At 43.9% G+C, this 15,021-nt stretch overlaps 1 protein-coding gene across 1 annotated transcript in view; it reads right to left on the bottom strand.

Moving 5' to 3' along the window:
* Window positions 1-15,021, bottom strand: part of HDAC9 (histone deacetylase 9) — a 237,649-nt gene that overhangs the window by 74,492 nt on the left and 148,136 nt on the right. The window contains exons 18-19 of the mRNA XM_015810790.1: window positions 12,118-12,237; window positions 11,695-11,792 (exon numbers count right to left, since the gene is read on the bottom strand). Coding sequence (XP_015666276.1) covers window positions 11,695-11,792; window positions 12,118-12,237 — 218 coding nt within the window. The remainder of the gene's footprint in view (window positions 1-11,694; window positions 11,793-12,117; window positions 12,238-15,021) is intronic.

Below are 15,021 nucleotides of genomic sequence, written 5' to 3'. Positions count from 1 at the left end.
TGGGGAACTTATCAAATTTACAGATGACACTAAACTGGCAGGAATAGCCAACACCCAGAAGACAAGCTCAGGATCCAAAAAGATCTTGACAAACTTGAACAATGGGCTCTATCCAACAAAATGAAATTTAATGTGGAGAAAAGCAAAGTCATACATTTAGGCAGGAAAAATCAAGGGTATAAGTACAGATTAGGTGAGACCTGGCTCAAAAATAGTAACTGTGAGAGGGACCTTGGAGTCCTAGTGGACGATCACTTGACTATGAGCCAACAGTGTGCAGCAGTTAGCCAAAAAAGCTAATACAATCCTGGGTTCTATAAACAGAGGCATAGAATCAAGATCACAAAAAGTACTAGTATCCCTTTATAAAATCCTAGTGAGATCATACCTGGAATAATGCAACCAATTTTGGTCACCATACTACAAAAAAGATGTTGAGACCTTGGAAAAAGTTCAGAGAAGAGCAACTAAGATGATTAAAGGTCTGGAGACTAAAACATACGAAGAACGGCTGCAGGACTTGGGTTTGGCTAGTCTAAAGAAAAGAAGAAATAGGGATGATATGATAGCAGTATTCCAGTATTTGAGGCTGCCCCAAAGAAGAGAGGATTAAATTACTAAGGCTTGCAACCAAAGTCAAAAATAACAAAAAAAAACCTTCTTTCAACATGTAAAAAACAAGACAAAAGTGAAGGAAATGATTGGTCCATTAGTGGGGGAAAGTGGCAAGAAGGTGATAAGCAACAGGGAGAAAGCAGAACTATTTAACTTGTTTTTTGCATCTGTCTTTACACAAAGGGAAAAAAACAATCCAACCTATCAAAAACAGTACCATAAAAAACAGATTAGAAACACAAGATAGGCAAGAAAATGGTACGTGAGCTCCTGTCCAGCCTAGATGAGTCCAAATCACCAGGACCAGATGGATTACACCCCAAGGTTCTCAAGGAACTGGCAGATGTGATCTCAGAACCCCTGAACTATATTTTTCAAAGATCCTGGAGCACTGGGGAACTACCAGAGGACTGGAAAAGAGCTGATGTAGTTCCCATCTTCAAAAAAAGGGAAAAAAATAGATCCAGGAAACTACAGATCTATCAGCCTGACCTCAATACCTGGGAAGATTCTAGAAAAGATAATCAAACAACTAATCAGCGAACACCTAGGCAAACAAAGACATTACTAAAACCCAACATGGGTTTGTCAAAAACAGATCATGCCAGACAAATCTTATTGCATTCTTTGAATAGGTGACAAAATTAGTGGACCAGAGGAATGCTGTGGATATAATTTATTTGAACTTCAGTAAGGCATTTGATAAAGTAGATCACAACCTACTACTTGAGAAGATAGAAAAATGTGGATTAGACAGCATGGGTTAGACAGCATCACCACCAGATGGATTCGTAGCTGGCTGACTGGCAGTACTCAGCATGTGGTCCTCAATGGAACTGCATCTACATGGAGGGAAGTGTGTAGTGGGGTGCCCCAGGGTTCTGTTTTGGCCCAGTGCTCTTCAACATCTTCATCAACAATTTGGATGAAGGGATAGATGGGGAACTCATTAAATTTGCAGACAAAACCAAGCTGGCAGGAATAGCCAATACTCCAGAAGATAGGCTTAAGATACAGGAGAATCTGGACAGACTTGGACTCTGGGTGCTATCTAACAAAATGAAATTCAATGGTGAAAAAAGTAAAGTTCTACATTTAGGCAAGAAAAAATGTACAGGTATAGTATAGGTGGTACTTTGCTCAATAATAGCAACTGTGAGAGGGATCTCAGAGTCCTAGTGGACAATCACTTAGATATGAGCCAGCAGTGTGCTGCAGCTGCCAAAAAAGCCAACACAGTGTTAGGCTGCATTAACAAAGGGATAGAATCAAGATCTGGTGAAGTATTAATACCACTTTACAATGCCTTGATAAGGTCACACTTGGAATACTGCATCCAGTTTTGGTCACTATGATGTAAAAAAGATGTTGAGACTCTAGAAAGAGTACAGAGAAGAGCAACAAAGATGATTAGAGGATTGGAGGCTAAAACATATAAGGAACAGTTGCTGGAATTGGGTATGTCTAGTTTAATGAAGAGAAGGATGAAGGGGGACATGATAGCAGTGTTCCAATATCTTAGGGGCTGCCACAAAGAAGAGGGAGTCAAGCTATTCTCCAAAGCACCTGAAGGCAGGACAAGAAGCAACCTAGAACTAAGGAGAAGGGGCGTTGTCTTACCTGAACGCCTTTTCTCAGCACGGAGATGGAGGATCCACCCATGGGTTGAGACTGTATTCCTGCCCAATCAGATCAAGTCAGCCAAAGTTGTCACGCCCTGTCCCTGGACCTATGCCCAGTCTTGACGTGAGCGTAGACCTTGACTGATCGACGACGTACTGGCTCATACACTAATTACCCATAAGGCTAAACAATTCTCTATAAACAGGGAGGGAGGTGGATCCTCCATCTCCGTGCTGAGAAAAGGCGTTCAGGTAAGACAACTTCCCTTCTCCAGCACTGGAGATGGAGGATCCACCCATGGGACATACCAAAGCCTACTGTCCCTGAGGGTGGGAAGCAGACCGGTCCGGTGTGGCACTTTGGCATACTACTTGCTGGAGGACCCTCCTACCAAAGGAAGCCTCTGCCGAGGCAAATTTATCGACCTTGTAGTGCCGAATAAAAGGCGAAGGAGTGGACCATGTGGCCGCTCTACAAACCTCCTCGATGGTCGCTTGAGTGTTCCAAGCCGCAGACGTGGAAGCGCTCTGTGTGGAGTGCGCTGTGACCCCTCGTGGAACTGGCAATGACTCCGCTCGATATGCCTCGGTGATGCACGCCCTAATCCACCTGCCAATGGTGGAAGAGGAAACCTTCCTACCCTTGGAAGAGGGGTGAAAGGAGACAAACAAGGCTTCTGATGCGCGGAAGTCCGCTGTCCATGCAATATAGTAACGGAGCGCCCTGCAGACATCTAAGCAATGCCATTGCCGTTCCAGGGTACGCGATGGTTTAGGGCAAAAGTCAGGTAGAATAACCTCCTGACTCCTGTGAAAGAGGGAATTCACCTTTGGGACAAAGGTAGGGTCCAGACGGAGTACCACACGGTCCGGTCGGAAAATGCACAAATCCTTACGGACCGACAGTGCCGCCAGCTCTGATATACGTCGAGCCGACGTGATGGCCACTAAAAAGGCTGCCTTATGAGACAGGTGACTCATATCGCACGATGCTAATGGTTCGAAGGGCGACCTTGTTAGAGCCCTAAGAACCCGGGGCAACTCCCAGGAAGGATATCTATGTACTGTCGGTGGCCTGATGTTAGCTGCCCCCTTAAGAAAGGAGCGTAGCAGTGGGTGGTGAGCTAACGACCCTCCGTGTTCCCAGGCGAGAACAGTAGAGAGCGCAGCTAGTTGCCTACGCAAGGTATTAGGGGCCAACCCTTTGTCCAATCCATCCGACAGATATTCCAAAATATTAGGAATATTGAGTCGTGAGAGAGACAATTTATGTTTGTCGCACCAAGCACAAAAGGTTTTCCACGTTGCCTCATAGATGTGATCCGTGGATGGGCGACAGGATGCCTGTATAACCTCAATGACCCTTAAAGAGCAAGATAGCCTCGACAAATAGTTGCGCTCAAGTGCCAGACGGCTAGCTGCAGCCACTGGGGATCCGGATGTAGAATGGCCCCTTGACTGAGTGATATCCTGTCTGACGGAATCCTCCACGGATCTGTTGTGGAGAGACCCAGCAGGTCGGCAAACCACGGTCTCCGTGGCCAATACGGGGCTACCAGTAGAACCTCTGCGTCTTCCCGGAGCAGTTTGCGTACCACCGCCGGGAGAAGAGGGAGAGGTGGGAAAGTATACAGCAGACCCCGAGGCCACGGAGAGCGCAGCGCATCTACCTGTTCCGCTCCCTGAGCCGGGAAGCGGGAGAAGAAGCGGGGGAGCTGGGTGTTGGCCGGTGAGGCGAATAGGTCCACTGATGGTAGACCAAAGCGATGGCAGATCTCTTTGAAGACCCTCAGGTGAATCCTCCACTCTGAGTGGTCTATTGTCGCTCTGCTCAAGACATCTGCCTGGGTATTGTCCTTCTCCGAGATGTGCTCGGCCTTGACGGACGCTAGGTTGTGCTCTGCCCAAGTCCCCAATATTAATGCCTCGTTCAGAAGGATCCGAGAATGAGTGCCCCCCTATCTGTTTACATGAGCCTTGGCCGTCATGTTGTCCATGAGGACAAGTACATGACGCCTCCGGACCTGGCTGTGGAAGTGAAGGAGAGCTAGATGTACGGCCCTCAGTTCCAACCAGTTGATGTCGTGGAGGAGGTCCGACTGAGACCAACGGCCCTGTGCCCAGTGGGAACGAAGATGCGCCCCCCATCCAAAGAGGCTGGCATCGGTCGTGAGGAGGAGCCGCTCCGGCTCCTTGAACAACGACCCTTTGAGGACGGCTGGGGACAGCCACCATTTGAGGGAAAGCGAGGTCTGAGATGGAAGCCTCACCCTTCTCTGAGAGGCACTGATGTTCTGTCTCTGGAAGGGGAGTAGGAACCACTGCAATTCCCTGGAGTGGAGCCTGGCCCACGGCACTATGTCTATGGCTGATATCATCTGTCCTAGCACCCTGGAAAGACTGAGCAGAGAAACCTTCTGCCCCTTGCGTACTTGGCGGATGGATTTTCTCAGGTTGGTCAAACGTTCCTGAGACAGATACACCCGGCATTCCCTGGTGTCTATGACGGCCCCTAAATGCAGTAGCCGAGTCGTGGGGACCATATGACTCTTGGGGAAGTTTACCGAGAACCCGTGATCCTGGAGCAGCTGTACTACCCGGTCGAGATCCTGTCGTGTCGAGTGGGCGGAGGTTGACTGGATCAGGATGTCGTCCAGGTAACACTGGACCCTGATCGGTACCATCCGAAGGCGAGCTGCCAGGACCGCCAGGATCTTGGTAAACACCCTGGGGGCCGACGAGAGGCCAAAGGGTAGAGCTCTGTATTGATAGTGCTTTCCCTGGTAACTGAACCGTAGAAATCGCCGGTGATTGATAGAGATGGGGATATGGAGATACGCTTCCGTGAGATCGATGGATGTCAGGAAGTCTCCCTTTCTCACGCTCCCCAAAATGGAGCGGAGTGTCTGCATCTTGAATTTTTGATATATGATTCAAATTTTTTAGATCCAGGATGGCTCTCCATCCTCCTGACGGTTTTGGAACGACAAAGAGGATGGAGTAAAATCCCCGCCCTCTCTGGTCCACCGGAACGGTTTCTACGGCCCATATCTCCAGAAGATGCTGGATGGCCTGGCTCATCAGGTTTCTTTTGGCTAGGTTTCGGGGGAATGGGCAAGAAATGAACCTGTTTACAAGCGTGGAGATGAACTCCAGGTAGAGGCCGGACCGTATTGTGTTTAGGACCCACCTGTCCGTGGTGGTGGCCTCCCATTGGTGGAAGAACAGCGATAGTCTGCCCCCTATGGGAGGTCCCGTTGCCGGGGAGTCACCTGGAGCGCCGAAATGGCCGGCCGCCCCCACGAAAGGGCCGCTTACCCTGGTTACCTTGGTATTGTTGCCTGGGCTTGCTCACCTGCCTGTCAAATTGCCCCTCTTGACGGTCCGTCCTGGGTGGGAAGGGATGAAAAGAGTGTGAATAGTTGTATCTATTCCCCCCCCGAAAGGACTGTCTACGGGAGAAATAATTTTGTTTCCTGTCTGGTTTCTTAAGGATATGGTTGAGCACTTTGCGCTTATCCTTATTCTCTGAGAGATAAGGAGTCAAAGCCTCACCGAATAATTTACCACCCAGGTAAGGGGCAGAGGACAGACGCCACTTGGATTTGGCATCAGCATGCCAATGCTTAAGCCAAAGCATGCGTCGACTGGTGATCCCTGAAGCCATGGCTCTGGAAGCAAACTTAGTCGCCTGGAGCGTAGCATCCGAGGCGTACTCCATTGCTGCTACCATCTTACTGATGTCCTGTTGAGAGCAGACATCATCCTTGGGGGTGCGGGCCTGCAGTTGTTTTAGCCAACGGTGGGCTGCTCTAGTGAAAAACGACGCTGAGGTCGTTGCTCTAATGGCCCAAGCGGAAGCCTGGTGGATCCTGCGAAAAGACAACTCGCACTTACGGTCCTCTGACTTCAATGCCTCCGACACATCCCCCGCTATGGCTGTTGGAGAAATCAATGGTCCAAAAGGCTCGTCCACCGCAGGGACCTCCAGCGCGTCCTCCAGTTCCTTGGCCACGTTGAACAGTTTTTTGTCCGTGGAACTCGGAAGGGGAAAGGAGGCAGGTAACGCCCATTGTTTCTTAACCGCAGTTAGGAACATGGGTGGACATGGGATCCGGTGCTGAGCTGCCACCGGTTCAATAAAATTTGAATCAAGGTCCGAATCAGGAGCAACAGCAGTCGTTGTAGAAGGGGGCTCAGACCCACGGTGTGCGGTGGAAGAGACCTTGCGGAGCAACGTAACAAATGCTGAAGGGTGAAACATTCCAGTGGGCGCCGGAGCGTCCACCAACTGTTCCTCTTCCTCAGACATCGGAAACTCCTGGTCAGAGTCCTGATCAGGTAGCGATAACCCCTCAGAATACAAGGATTCAGCAGGTGAAGAGGGGCCGGACTGAGGTTCATCTGTCTGAAGTGGGATAGCAGGGGGAACTATGACTGGAGGTTTAGGAACTGCCCTAGCGTTCAGAGCGCGGTCCACTGCCTGAGCAATCAACATGGACAATCACTCCTCTGAAGGGAAGGGAATCTGTTCGGCCTGGCGAAGTCCAGCCGCTGTAGGGGTGAAAGTGGCCTCTGGCATACACTGGAGTGACTGTTTAAGTGGAATCTGGGACTCCTGCACCCGCCCCCCAGTCTGAGGATTGTCTAGTCAAGCAATTTTTTGTGCCCTAGAGAACTCCTTTTCCAGAGCTTGGTGTCTCCTGGTGGCGTGCTTATCTGCCCCCTTGGATAACTTTTTCGCAGATTTTGGCTTAGTATTTTGCGCAGCCCTTTCGGATTCGTCCGGATGAGATGGCATAGGACTCATGCCAGCCAATGAAGGGGACACGACCTCCTTCTCAAGGGGCTCCATACGTTCCATCCTCTGATAGCGCAGGGGCTCAATTGGGGGCCACCGGTATCTAGAGGGAATTACCACCTTGGGTGCGACCAGACGCAATTCCAGAGGACGCCTGGGACCCAGGTATTGATCCAACCACAGGCAACGACAGACACGCAATGGGAGTGCCTGGTGCCCGTGGCAAACGTGTCACAAGCAAGGACCGGTGCTCTGAGGGGTCACCGTAAGTCCCCTGAATCACTGGAAGTAACTGAACAGTGAAAAACAAATGCACGCCAACAAACTTCCAGTGAGTGCTGAAATTAGTACACAGCACAAGAATTGGCTGCAGGTTGCCCAATAAAGTTGTTAATTATAGAGGCCAGGAGCCACCAAGCTATGAAAATAAGGCCTTTGGAAAAATTGATAGTACTCTTGGTGACAAAATGGCCGCCGCCTATAAAATGGTGGCTTGCCCTGAGGGAATTAGATGGCACACTGAAAATATGAGAATAACTTTTTTTCTTTTTCTGGAGACTATTTTCTCCCCGATTCCTGATCTCCCAGGGGAAGGTGGTCAGAAAACTGACTAAGCCTCCATGAAATTTGGCTTCTAGACTTCAGTCTCTGGGATGATTAATTCTATTCCCTGTGACAAAATGGTGGCCGCGCCAAAAAATAAAAACCCCAACCGTCAAATCCTTACAGTTGGAAGTTGAAGAAACCCCTATGGGAGCGAGGCGGCACCGTGATCAGCCTCTAACCAGCTGACCAGCTGTCCGCTCCGAAGGAAACGGCCGAAAAAGATCAAATTAACGTTCGGCCAGCCTCTGTCCTGTTTCGGAGCGCCGCAGCCGCAAACGTCAAAAACAGCGGTTTCGCTCATTTTGCCTCTTCCAGGGATGCAGCCGCGATCCCCGCTGCTAGAAAAACAACTCGCCGAGGAAGCCTTCAGCCGAACGGCTTCCTCAGTCGTTTTGCCTCTCCGGGGGTGCAGCCGCGATCTCCGCTGCCAGAAAACAACTCGCCGAGGAAGCCTTCAGCCGAACCATTTCCTCGGGCGTTTTCCGCTATAATTGGCCTCCCCGGGGATGCAGCCGCAATCCCCGTCACAAGAGGCCAATCGCCAAAGGAAGGAGAGCAGCCGAACGGCCTTTCTCGCTTCGTCAGACCGCGGAGAGGAGAGAATGGAGGGAACTGAGAGCTTTTGAATCCTCGTCAGTCCCTGCCGCTAACGGAGCTGCTGGAGCAAGCCCTAAATACGCTCCGCTATGTGCGTTTGAAATTTTGATTTTAACAAGTCCAATTAAATGGTCCTACCCTGTGAACTCTTGGAGGGAGGGGAGAAAGAAGGGGCCCCCTTCTGTCTCCCAATAAATCACCCCCCACAGTAGAGCTGACAGAGGGACTGAAATTTATTTTATCTACTTTACCAATTGTAGTACTGAAGATGGAGGAACCACTATAATTTAGATAGCCCCTACGAGCCAGAGTTGTACGTCCTGTCCTTGGGCAAGATCAAGTCAAGACTGGGCATAGGTCCAGGGACAGGGCGTGACAACTTTGGCTGACTTGATCTGATTGGGCAGGAATACAGTCTCAACCCATGGGTGGATCCTCCATCTCCAGTGCTGGAGAAACTTCCTGACAGTTATAACAATTAACAAGTGGAACAACCTGCCTCCAGAAGCAGTGAATGCTCCAACACTGGAAGTTTTTAAGAAGAGACTGGACAGCCATTTGTCTGAAATGGTATAGGGTTTCCTGCCTGAGCAGGGAATTGGACTAGATGACCTCCAAGGTCCCTTCCAACTTTATTATTATTATTATTATTATTATTATTATTATTATTGTTGTTGTTGTTGTTGTTGTTGTTGTTGTTGTTGTTATCCAAAGCACAAGAGGGCAGGACAAGAAACAATGGTTGGAAACTGATCAAAGAGAGAAGCAACCTGGAACTAAAGAGAAAATTCCTAATAGTGAAGACAATTAACATTCAGAAATCGTGGGCACTCCATCACTGGATGTTTTGAAGAAGAGACTGGACAGTCACTTGTCTGAGATGGTATAGCTTCTCCTGCTTGAGCGGAGGGCTGGACTAGAAGACCTCCAAGGTTCCTTCCAGCTCTATTCTATTCTATTCTATTCTATTCTATTCTATTCTATTCTATTCTATTCTTCTTAGAGTTAGTAAAATACATCAAAAACTATGAATGTGGCCCCTAATTGTCATTTCCTGCAAAATGAAAATGCTTTCTGACAGATAACTGGAAGGTTAGCATGGTATTATGATAAGAGTGGAGAACAATAGACAAAACCTACCTGCTTTATAAGCCCCTTTATGTATTAGGCATAGGGACTTATAAAGCTAGTAAACAAACTAAATAGGTGGAAAATACATGTTGTGGTTGAAAATGCCATCTGAAGGCTTGAAACTATTGTTTGGATAAGAGGATTCCACCGAGAAGAGGTCTTAGTCACAGAGTAATATAAATGCTGCATTGGAAGATGCTGCTAACCTATAGTTGGGATAGTAGGAGAAATTCAGAGAAGTACAAGTAGAAGAAGTGGTTAAATGTAAAACTTGCTCCAGTATACAACTTCTGGATCCTAATCTAGGGTATAAGCCATCATTGTTATCATTATCATTATTATGGCCCTTGATTCTAGCACTGATTAGCCAGTACAATGGACCAAAGATGATTGAAATTTCTAGAAATTAGCTGCCAATCAGCTAACAACTACCTTTAGTTTCTGCTTAGTAAAAAGGGCTACTTCTGCTAAGAAAATTCATAGTAATGTAACAGCACACACATGCACACACACCACTCCTCTATTTATGAAATTTATTGGATCCCTATCTATTCTAACAGTTTTGTTGAAAAAGTGAGGTAAGAAGTGGGGTTACAATGAACCTGGACCCCTCTGTGACCATACAAAGGTCATCTATCCTCCACTTTCATGTTTTGGGCATCCATGGCTAAAAGACTGCAAATAGGCTGTCCCCCAATATATAATGCATATGTGTTTCAATCATAGAGATCAAAGTGAAGAACCTATGTAGAAGTCAATTTACTATATTAAAGATATGGAAGGATCTATATAAAAGTCAATTAAATTATTGTATACAGATAATGGAAGGAGCAGTATCTTTATACTGTAGTCACTTGCCAGATTATCATGCAAGGCACACTTGTGACCCACTTTTTGTGATTAACAGGAAAGTCTGTATAAGATATGAGTTATTCCCTAATTTTAGTGCAGTGGTCAGGTTAAGATATTATAGTAATAACAAAATGCTATTTACCAAATGTATAATTTTTAATGAGACTTTTACCTATGTAAGGTAACAAAAACAGATCAATATGCAGAGGAACAATTTATTTCTGACCAAATTCACTACGTGGACATTTTCCATACAGTTTTCCAAATATGTTATGGACAAGCAGAATTTTCCTGCCAATGTTTCACTTACACCTGATGGTCAATCAGTAAAGCCAATTATCTCTTCATTCTATATCTTTATATCTATTTATTTTCAAATCCTTGCATCTCAATCTATATAAATAAAAATGTAAATGTTCGTTTGTTCAAAATCTTAAATCTCCGAAAGTTCTTCACCGATTGCTTTGAAATTTTGACACAACGTTGCATTCGAATACGCGCGTGTTTTTATATACCTACTATTATATAGATGTCACACCTGTGACAGGTAAAACATGCTTTTTTTGAAAAACAGCGCCATCTGTTGGACGTAAGCATTGTGAAATTAAACATATTACAAACGTGCGCTTTCTCTTTTCTTTCTTTTCCATTTAACCAAACTGAGCCACAGCAACGCGTGGCCGGATACAGCTAGTCTTAAATAAAAGAGTCAATGCGAATCAAAGAGATTTGCTTCCATATGCCTTTCCTTAGTACTCAACAAATGGCAGCTGATCTAATCTGGATTGGGAACCTGAGCAATATAAAACCTGTTTAGTATTAGGATTGAAGACTGCAGAAATAGGAATGTTGCAGGTTAGATTTGAAGGTCAAAAATATCCCAGAAGACTGTAGTGACAAACTATTCCTTTCATTTATTTATTAAAAAAAATATGAACTCCCACCCCACAGCAACAATATTTCTTCACTTTTGCCAGGAAACATGCATGGTGCTGGTTATGAAGCTACCCTGAATTTGTTGGTTGGTAATAATATTGCTATGAAAGATTTCCAAATGTGGTAATAATGAAGTAAATTGCTGGAAAATCACCAGAATCTGCAATAAAATATATTTGCACTGATGGATTCTCTCTGTCTGTTTTTCTGTGGGTCTATTCATTCCTTGGCTTTGAAAAAACTTATCAGTTTATAGGAAAAAGAAAAAAGACAACGCTTCTCTAGCAATCTGTTTTGGGCAACAAATAAACCATATTCTATTTTGTGGGTGGCCAGCATATTAACACTGATTTTTTTTTAAAAAAAAAAGTAAAGTAAAAGAGGTCTCCAGATACTATATAATAAGAGATGTTTACTTTAAGCCAGTTCCACCATGGGTCATTTTTCTGATTGTCAAGGCTGCTGTATTCTAACGCTGGTAGATTCCAGCCTATTACTTCTATTTGGCACTTTGAAAAAGAAACAGGAACCAACCTGAATGCTGTGAGGTACTCCACATCTCCCATGGGGGGATCTAGGCCACCTGTCCAAGCAATATTTATATTATAACCTTCACCAGGGCCACTTCCAACCTAAGAGGAGGAGGGGGAAGGAGGGGGAAATGCCAGAGGGAAAATGGAGAGGAAAGGCAGAGAGTGAATCAAAATAAGAAAATGCACAAAAATGTCCTTTTGAAACCAACTTCAAACAGCATGTCAAATCAACCTGGCCCCACTTGACAAGGACTGTTCTGGGTTATACACTTGTTCCACCCTGTCCCCACTCCCAGTGGACCATTTGGTAATCTAATGCAATTTAGAGCACCAATGTAGGATGAGAAAATTAGGGGTAATCATGCAATGCAATTACCTGAAAAGATACAAATAAAAAATGGGGTTGTAAAGAAATAAACCTAACCTCATTTGGGGCTCCGCTGCCAGGGAAGAAGTTGCCTTCATCATAGCGATGCAGAGAGACATACAGGATGCTGGGGTCAGAATAAAAAGCCTGCTGTGTACCGTTGCCATGGTGAACATCCTAAAGGGAAAAGAAAACAGATGACAAATGCAATCATGTCCAAGCCAATGTGGTGAGAATTCTTTGCTTTCTCTTCTTCTCTTTCTCCTGTCTCTCAGTCTTGGTCTTTCTCCCTCCTTCCTTTATTCTTTCCTTCCCTTTTTTTTCTCCCCTTTCCACCCGCCCTTCACCACTCCAAACTTCCTGAACTTTCAGGCAAATTACTCTTTAATACACTCATTTTTTAAACTGGCTTCTAAAAATCAGGAAACCACAGTGAGCATGCCCTTGAGACTCCAGATGAGCAGTCATTGAGAAATCCCAGTCCTTTTGTACAATTAGATATTATACACCGGCCCTTTGTACTCCTTGTCTCAGTGATGGAATCTAGCATCCTGTTTTATAGAGGAATTTTATGACTTATTAACTGCCAACAGTTCATAACCCCTCAGGCTTAATTAACTTGGTCTCATTGGCTTTTAAAAAAAGGATAGGCAAAGCTTGAAAATACAAACTAGTATTTTACAAAGGATCTATGGACTATAAAATTCAAGCAGTCTTTGTTTTTTGCAATTTTTGACAAACACTAAAATGTTCATGCATTCATTGATTTTCCAAATTCTACTACTGAGGTCAAAGGGTTTGCAACCAGCTGAGTAAATTGGTTTCCTTGAAACATTCAGTTCAGTTAGCAGTCCCTCAGCAGCAAGATCCACATCAAAAGGGAACCCAGATGCAGAAAAGACTTTATATTTTATTTCATAAAATCTTGACATGCAGTTGATGTGTAAGAATATGATCTCATTAGTTTCAAGCAAACTGAGCTTCCAAAGGCCACAAATGTCATTCATTTTGTATAATATGAGCTGGCAGGACACTTGATGAATGACTAAATTTGCTAATATTCTAACCAAGAATTATATCTAACCTTCTTTATGCTTTTCTGTACAGCTATTACATGAGTACTAAATATTTTCAGCAATAATTTCTTTAGCATTTTTAAATAATAAATCTTATCATGTTTCCTTAAATTAATTTTCATTGGAAAAGTGTGTGACTCTCTTAAGGGAAGTGTACAAAAGTAAAGCACAGAACATCCACAACTCTTTTTAATATAATAGTTTTGGAAATGATGCCACCAGAAACTATATGCTACCTGATTTGAAGGAAATCTGTGCAACAATATTGTCAACGACATATTAAGACTCTGCCACTTCCAACTTGAAGGACTCAAAGTAAATTTACCATGAAGTAGAGGACATAAAACTACTTGTATCAATATTAATATTGCAATTTGCATAAGCAGTTCTCCTCCTCAAAGCACTGAGACTATCATTATCTCCAAAATGTTTACCATGATTCTTCTAGGGTTCCTCTTCTCATCCCTGCACACTTTGCCTGCATAGCCCATCACCTTTCCACAAGTGCTGGCAGAAGTGTTATTGGTACATGCTCATTCAAAAATAGAGTACATGCTGCTTCAAAACTTTGAGGAATGGTACTTTGTACAACCTTAGTAAATATTTATCACAACACTGAAGCAATAAAAAATAAATAAACAAAAAAAATCTGAGAGCTGCCCGATCCAAAAACGATTGTTTAGTAAGAATGGTGGAGATCAAGTTTGGACCATTCTTTTGGTTAGAGCAGTTAATTGTCATGGATTTGTTTTACAGATTTGTTTTGTCCCTGCCATGTAATTTCTCACTACGCTAGACACAGTCTATTGTTATTCTTATTTTTTGTTGCTTTTACTTATTAATTGTATATCTTGCTTTTCTACAAAATTTACATTCCAGATGACTAAATTATAATGCAATAAAAGTGAAACTAAAATATTAAAATGTCATGCTCTTAAACACTCAATAGATTAAAACACTTCAAAGCAATAAATAAGGGCTCTCAGGAAATGGAAAGTTAGTTATAATTCAGCTAAAATACCCCAAACCTATTATGAATGAATACATTTTTTGCTTGCTGATGGAGTTCTGAATGAAGTTATCAACAAGACTTTCTTTTGCATTCATTCCTTTTAGGCCCATGATAAAGGCACTCAGAGAAGACTTTCTCAGAAGAGTTTTAAAGTCAGTCTGGCTCACATGTAAGTAAATAGAAAGTGGAATGAACACATCTTCTCAATATATGAGTTGCAAACATATCAATGAAATGAGTGGTGCAACATGGAGAATAGCGCTCTTAGGCAACTATGTAATTAAATGAGTACAGAACTGCTTCTGAAATCTGCCAAAATAAAATTAAACTTTTCTATAAAACTCAAATAAACACCTGTAAGGCTTTATGCCATTTTACCAAACTCATATCTTCATTCCTGCCTAAATGCGTATGTAGGTGTCTTTTTGTGTAAATAAATATAAAGAAAGAGATATATAGGGATTTCTCCATCCATCTACTATCCATCCATCCATCCATCCAAAGACCTATATTCATTCACTTATTCCATTTATAGATTAAAAAAATCATGAACAGGGTTGTTTCTGCTAAGAAGCTTCACTGAGGTCTATTGCATTCCTGCAATATTATTGCCCTGTCATCAACTGTATGGTTTGTATGATTTTTTTTCTGGGTTGCTTTAAATGGTAGAGTGATCTTGAGTTAGAATAGTAATTTATGATTAGGACTGGTAATTTAATATACCAGATTGTTGTATACAATAACATTTGAGAAACAGCTAACTTAAAGATTAAGGAAAAGAATCTCAAAAGTTTAAACTATAATAATTATTATTTACAAATAGCATTTTAGAAGGTTTTTATTCCTGCTTCTGCATTTGCACAATATACTCAG

The sequence above is a fragment of the Protobothrops mucrosquamatus genome, unplaced genomic scaffold (assembly GCF_001527695.2).
Source record: "Protobothrops mucrosquamatus isolate PMUCROS unplaced genomic scaffold, P.Mucros_1.0 scaffold21, whole genome shotgun sequence".
Lineage (NCBI taxonomy): Eukaryota > Metazoa > Chordata > Lepidosauria > Squamata > Viperidae > Protobothrops > Protobothrops mucrosquamatus.
This window is presented reverse-complemented; position numbering and strand designations above follow the sequence as displayed.